The 7,627-nt window shown below is 42.1% G+C and overlaps 1 protein-coding gene across 2 annotated transcripts in view; it reads left to right on the top strand.

Annotated features, from left to right (window-relative positions):
• Window positions 1-3,944, top strand: part of PLPPR1 (phospholipid phosphatase related 1) — a 124,090-nt gene extending 120,146 nt beyond the window's left edge. For both annotated transcript variants that reach the window (XM_004711069.2, XM_045296607.1), the window contains one exon: window positions 3,444-3,944. In XM_004711069.2, coding sequence (XP_004711126.2) covers window positions 3,444-3,476 — 33 coding nt within the window. In that variant the 3' untranslated portion in view covers window positions 3,477-3,944. The remainder of the gene's footprint in view (window positions 1-3,443) is intronic.
• Window positions 3,945-7,627: the final 3,683 nt, after the last annotated feature.

Raw genomic sequence — 7,627 nt, forward strand, 5'->3', positions numbered from 1 at the left:
AAGGTTGTGGTATTAGGAAGGTTGAGAACCAATGCTCTAGTTCTTTAAGGCTTCCTCCCCTCAATTATCGTGACCCCAATTCTACCTTACAAATTGGCTAGACTAGAGCATGTACATGGGTACAGATAAGAACTGGAAACACAGGGAATACAGGACAGATAAACCCTTCAGGACCAATAATGAGAGTAGAGAATACCAGGAGGGGAAGGAGAAGATGGGGGGAAAGGGGAGGACCGATCACAATGATCTACATATAACCCTCTCTGAGGGGACAGACAACAGAAAAATGGGTGAAGGGAGACATCAGTCAGCATAAGACATGGAAAATAATAATTTATAAATTATCAAGGGTTTGTGAGGGAGGGAGGGGAAAAATGAGGAGCTGATACCAAGGGCCCAAGTATAAAGCAAATGTTTTGAGAATGATGATGCAACAAATGTACAAATGTGCTTGACACGATGGATGGATGGATGGATTGTGATAAGAGTTGTACAAGCCCCCAATAAAATGATTTTTTTAAGTCATCGATTTATCGAGTCCTGTTAGGACTGAAATGTAAAATTTTATCTGGAAGAATACATTGTCAACTCATTACTATCAGAATTCCCACAGTGCGATACAAGCATTGTGTCAAATTACAAAAGTAGATAACATATGAGAGTAGAAGCCAACATGAGGGTTTGTCATCAGAATAAGCAAATAGCATAAATGATTACAATGATCAAATACAGCATATAAAGAATAAGCAAAGTCAAGTGGAAGTAAAACTAAAAGAATCCGGGGCTTTCTATAAAATAACAGATGCATAAGAAGAGCCAAGGTGCCTACTTAAAATGAAAAATATATAAACCATTGGAAACTAATAAAGTGGATAAAATGATGAGAACTAGCTTAAAAGATAATTAATTATAAAACAACACTGATGAAATTAATAAGTACAAGAAAGCAGCAAAGAGGGAGAAAATATGAAATGGAGAATACAATAAGAAGATCTATCTTTTATCTGAATGTTATTCCCAATGTAATGAATATTTAAAAATAAAATCCACCAAGAGATAAAGCAATGCTAAATTTTTGCCCTAATTATTTGGTCTCAGATTAAGTAAACAAAAAGGGCAGAATGTACAAAGAAAAATAAGTTCACAAGCACAGGAAATTGTTTCCCTACTTCGCAGAGAAGCTTTATTTTGACTTGGATTGTTACTGTGGATTTTCTCTGCAGCATGCACAAGTTAAATTCCCAGATGGGTACAGCAGACAAGATGGCATGGGTGTATTCCCTCATTGATGCGATGTAGCATATCCCATCAGTGGATATGTTCCGTTCCATTTGTTTTAGAAAAAAAACATTATTGTTCATATACAAGTACAAATGGAGGGGGGTTTGTTTTGTTTTTCAAGTTAACACAAATGTCACTTTAAAGGGTATGGACATGTTCACTAACACAACTGTTTATTGTTGATATCCATCCAGGACCAAAATGAATCTATCTATAGCTTATACACTTATTTTTTAATTTCCTCCTTTTATTGCTCTGTAATTGACCTATCCCACAATGCAGTGGCTCAGTCCATCTCAAGAAGGGCTGTGCAGTCACTGACAGCATCCACTGTGCCGCTTTCCCTCCCCTTCTCTCACACACTGATGCGATCCCTCCTTCCCCTCCCTCCCCTGCCATGCCCCCCAGAAATCATCAGTCCCATTGTTATCTGCATGTTCATCGATCCTAATTCCCTATACAGATAACTATAGCAAACTAGTGCATACACCAAGCAAGGGTCCATCAACCATGGCCATTTAAAACTGTTAGAGACCTCAATCTAATAGAAAGCAGAGAATATTAAAAGTTTAGAGTAAATTCACATTGGGCCCATAGGGAGATCATATTATAAAACATTACATTCCAGCCTGAACACAGTTGCTAAAATCCACTTTACGATTCCCAGGGCACTTCCTTCATGTTCATGGTCCATGAATAACTGAAGACAAATAAATTATGTTTCTCTAGTTAGAGGCTAATGTTCTGTACATCTTTGGTATGCAGAAATGATTTAGCTTGCCCTTTTTGAGATGGATTGACAGAGTGACAGAAACCAGGGGCTCAAACACAGGAGCAATTGTGCGGATGGCACCAGACTAGGCAGCTAGAGTGTCATCCTGTCTGTCATATGCAGGGTTGGAGCTGACACAATGGCATCTAACAACAGCAAGGCTCCCTGAACACCATTGTTTTGTTTCCTAACCTTGGCCAGTGACAGTGTTGGAAACCCATGGGGGCGATTCTACCCTGTCTTATAGGGTAGCTAAGAGTTGGATTCAACTCAATGGCAGTGAGTTTGTTTCCTAATACAAGCATTTAGGGATCTCAAAGCTGCTAACCCACATATATTTTGTATCTAGTGTTTTTCACATGTGACAGTTGTACATATTTAAACCTTCCCCTGTGTCTTACTGAGTTGTGAATTATGTAAAAGTGATTTTAATATATTCAAAGAATACAGCATTATATTTCTCATTAAAAATTTCTTTTTCTAGACAATTCAGTCTGACACCGTCTGTTTTTATTATGTTTTATGCTTTGGGGAGGATTATATATACAAGTTTGTATTACTTAAGCTCACGATATGTTCTGTGAAATAGGACGTGTGTGGACACATCATAGTGTGGCCCTGCTTTTTATTTAAGTGTCTCGAACAAGCTTCGTGTCTTAGCAAACCTCTATGTGCTGAGAGGGATTTTTGCTTGGTTCTTAAACCAAAACATTAGCAAGTTTATTCATTCATTGTTAGTTTCCTGTGGCATTTTTTTTCATGTTAACAGGTCATTTTTGGCTCTTCTTACTCATCTGTTATTTTATAGAAATTTCTTAATTCTTTTTTAGCTACTCCTCCACTTTACCAAACATGATGTTCTTTACCAGGGACTAGTCTCTTCTAATAACATGTCCAAAGTATGTGAGACAAACTTTCACCATCCTTGCCTCTAAACAGAGTTCTGGCTGTACTTCTTCCAGGACAAATCTGCTCTTGTGGCCCTCCTTGGGACCTTCAATATCCTTTACTAGCACCTTGGTGCAAATTCCATCAGTTTTTCATCGGTTTTCTTTATTCAACGTCTAACTCTCACATGCACATGATGCTATTGCAAATTCAGGAGACAGGTCTCTGATGTAGCTCTTTCAGGGCCCCTTGGGATCTGGGCCAGTGGTTTGCATTTGTATAATAACCAAAAGCTTGGTGGTTCTAACCCATCCACCAGCGATCTGCTTACAAAAAATTGCAACACCGAAAATCCTATGAAACCCAGTTCTGAAGTGTGATGCCTGGGGTCGGTCACTGCAGATTGGAGTCAACGAGACAGCAACACGCTGATTCCGGGGAGAAAGCACGCTCGAGCCCATTGGTGCAACTCTTACGATTGTTCTTTGTGCTCACTCTGCAGAATCACTCCGCCTCCATGACTGAAGTTACCTGAGGAGACTGGCGCGTCACACGCTGTTTTTAAATCACCTTCTGATTCGAGACTTCAAGACACACAGTTACGCAATGGCTAACTGTGAAGACAAGTATTATGTTTATCTAGTTAGAGGCTAATGTTTTGTACATTTTTTGTATGAGGAAGTGATGTAGCTTGCCTTTTTTTTAATTTTGGTCAACTTTAATATATTTATGACAGAATTTTAAAATCAACAAATTTCTCTTCTTGTTCACGTGTGCATCGAAGAACCACATTAATTCAATGGATGTTGTTTTGTGATCTTTGTACACAAAGCCTCCTTTTCTCAGTTTTATAAACACAAATAAAATTAATATAACGATTCACTTTTACCTTTTGTTACCACCCTTGCTGCCTCCCCCAGAAATTTTTTTTTAGGGCAATGTTGTTTAAAGGTAAATCTCAAAAGCAACTGTGTTAAAGAAGAAACAGTATTTTCAAAAAGAACCCTGTGTGCCAATCTTTTAATATGTTCTTGCATTCTACGTGAATTGTTATCAATTGGTGAAGTTATTCATTCACCTCATGGGCAGAGAATTTGGGATGTGAGGGTGTTGGGACCAGAGGAGAGGGAGCCCTGGTGGCAAATTGGCTGCATGCGTTGCTGCCGAAGGAAAGGTCGTTGGTTTGGACCCACCAGCTGCTCTTCCAGGGAAAGACGTGGTGATCTGCTTCCAGAAAGATGGACAGCCGTGAAAAGCCTGGGGCAGTTCTATGGGTCAGCATTTGGCACAGTGGCCATGGGTTTGGGGTTAGATGATTCTTTCTTAGATAATGGCCTCCCCCATCTAAACATCTCAAGATCTTTCTAAGGCCATTTCCTTGGGCAGGCAGCCTTCCATGAAAACAAACAAACAAAAGAGCTGCCAGCACCCGTCTCCCTGTTGACTTTTGTAAATCACGTTGAATGGGCTTCCTATGAAAATATGTTACCATTTGCACAGTATGGTTTTACACAAAGGGTATCAGAGCAGCTACCACACAGAGCCCCAGGGCAACAGCTTCAGTCGTGGCTTTGCATTGTTCTAAGATTTGAACTGCATCTCGTTTTTCCAGCATGGTGATTACTAATATATACTTCCTTTGAGAGAAGGTTCTCCCTTGTCTGTAATTACCAGAATGTTCTCTTGACACTTTCATGTTCGCTCTTCTTAGCATTTTTGTACATTTTTTTTCTAAAGAGAAGGAAAAAAAATTGTTATCACAAATGCATTCTGGCTCATGTCCTTTGTTTTAAGTCTCAGCCGCTGGGCAAGGGTATTGGAGGCATCATAATGAAATGACCTTGACACATACTCATTCTCTGTGAGGTGTGAATGTGATAGGAGCAGGACTGAGAGGCCATTTCTTTAAATGAGGGGAGGAGGTAGTGGAGAGGAGAAGAGAAGGAATGAGGAAAGAAATGATTAATGTAGTCGGGAGACATTCTGGATGTCTAGTGTCATCATCCCCGTACCCATGACACTTTTGAGTTGTCATTAAAAAGGTAGACAGTAATTTGGGGGGTTGAAAGTTACCTTCTCTAATACCCTGTCTCATACTGCCTCATGGTTCTATACACACATAAATGCGTGGGCGTGTTTGCTGAGTGATGCCTGACCAAAGGTGGAGAGGATGTGCTCCTCGGGCCAGGTGCTCTGCCAAGTGCGTTCACACACATAATCTAGCCAATCTCACAGCAGGGAGCCCAGCAAAGCTGAGAGGAGCCTGGGGCCACACTCCACATATCTGCGCCAGCATTAGAATCCAGACAGGCCTGGAACCTCACCATCTACTATACCCAGAAGGCTTTGAGCCAAATTCACATCTTTCCCAAGGTTTTTCAGTGGGGTTTTCCTACGAAGATGGTTCTGGTGGTGGTACAATAAAACAAAGACATCACAGGGATACATTCTTGTAATGAGAAGAAATCAGGCACAGACTCTGAGCTCGCCATTCCTCTACAAGCTTCTCAGTGCACTGTCATTCCACTTCAGAATGTCGCATTTTTCTCTCTGAACATATTAGAATGTTACCAACAAACAGAAAACTACACCTCTATTTTATTTCTTTGTTCACAAAACATTCTGGAAAATACTGGCACCCTAAATCGAATTTGCGTATTTTGCCCACTTATCATAAGAATTTCAGTCACCAAATGATATTCCTACGAATGTAAGGTGACTGAGTCATATAGTTTGGGTTTCGATTATGGAAGTGCTTAACTGTTGTGTTCTAAGAGCTATGGCCAGACTCCAGTCTGCCAGTCTCAGGGTCAGGGAGGTGGGGGTACATGACTGAACCCTGTACCACAGGCTCCTGTCCTAAGGTATATGGAACATGTACCATGTTTCCCAAAAATAAGACACTGTCTTATGTATTTTTCCTCAAGAAGACACACTGTGGGTTATTTTCAGGGATGTCTTATGTTTATTAAGTATGATACAACAATCTACATTTATTTAAATATAGTTAAGTCATCTTCTTCTGGAACATCGACCCACAGTGCTGAGTCACACGGCAGCCACCGCTGCCCTTCTTCCCCTGGAGGACACACAATCCTTAAAGCAGAGCGGCCCGCCCCTCACTTCCCGGAGGAGACTTTGAATCTCACTGTCCGTGTCTCCCTCTCTGCCTCAGCATGCATGGAATGACCGGGACGTGACAGCGAGAGCTGACCTTGTTGATGGGCTGCCTGCACCTCTCCTGTCACCTCCGAGATAGCAGCTGTCACAATGGGGCAGTGGCTGCCTGTCTTCATTACCGCTGCAGAGCCACGCCAATCACTCTGTCTTACTTTGGGGGATGCTTATATTGAGCAAATGCTTAGAAATCCTGCTGCGACTTATTTTATGGGTATGTCTTTTTTTTTCCGGGGAAACATGGTACCAGAACTTCTCAAGGATATTGGGTATCTTTAAAGACAGTCGCACCAAATACCAATTTGCCTTAGTTTACAGCCAGGAGCAGATTACATGACGTCATGAAGCCCCTCCATGCAGGCCTCAGTGTGTGCTGGCACACGTGAGCTTTACCATCACCTCCTGTGCTAGTAGGGAGATTTCAGAATGAGCATCAAACAGGCTTAGGGTTTGACCCAGAACGAACTGGCATCGACTGATCACATCACTGCATTCAGCAAGTATTCAGTGAGCCCCTATTGTGTATCCGGAATTAGGGATGTGCAACGGACCTGCTCCTGATCTGCATGGAACTTGAAGTCAAGTAGGAGAAAAGAAAAGCCTGAGGAGAGGAATGTATAACTAGCGCTCTGAAGGAAGGTCTCATTTGGATGGAGCCAGGTAGGCTGCTCTGTAAACTGGCACCACTAGTGGGCGGATTAGAACCAGGAGAAGGTGGCTAGAGAGGTAGAGCACCAGCTCAGGGGCAGGAAGAGCTTTACACGTGCAAAAGCTGAGCGAAGACAGTTCTGCCTATCAGCGAATGCCAAGAGGCGAAGTCTTGTCATCGGCCACTTTGGGGGATGATTTAAAGAGCAGAAGAGCCACGAGTGGCATTTTCGTTTCCAAAAACAGTTGTCTTGCTTCCCTTGTTAGCTGCAGGACGGCGTCGGGAAGGAGCGGGGAAGGGAGATTTGATGATCTAGACAACAGGTCCATGATGAGAGAGCTTGTTATGGATTCTGTCACAAGACCCCAGGAAGCCCGACGGGAATTGTAAGCAGAAAAGTGGCATCCTCAGATGTGCATTTTCTTTTCTTTTTTTTTAAAATCATTTTATTGGGGTCTCGTACAATTCTTATCACAATCCATACATACATCCATTGTGTCAAGCATATTTGTACATTTGTTGCCATCATCATTCTCAAAACATTTGCCCTCCACTTAAGCCCCTGGCATCAGCTCCTCATTTTCCCCCTCCCTCTCCCCTCCCCTCATGAGCCCGTGATAATTTATAAATTATTATTTTGTCATATCTTGACCTGTCCGAGGTCTCCCTTCACCCATTTTTCTGTTGTCTGTCCCCCAGGGAGGAGTTCACATGTAGATCCTTGTCATCAGTTCCGTCTTTCAAACCCACTCTCCCTCTACCCTCCCAGTATCGGCACTCACACCACTGGTCCTGAAGCGATCATCCGCCCTGGATTCCCTATGTTTCCAGTTCCTATCTGTCCCAGTGTACATCCTCTG

This window comes from Echinops telfairi, unplaced genomic scaffold, assembly GCF_000313985.2.
Source record: "Echinops telfairi isolate 266 unplaced genomic scaffold, ASM31398v2 ScPeMD7_7410;HRSCAF=8448, whole genome shotgun sequence".
In the NCBI taxonomy this organism is placed as follows: Eukaryota; Metazoa; Chordata; class Mammalia; order Afrosoricida; family Tenrecidae; genus Echinops; species Echinops telfairi.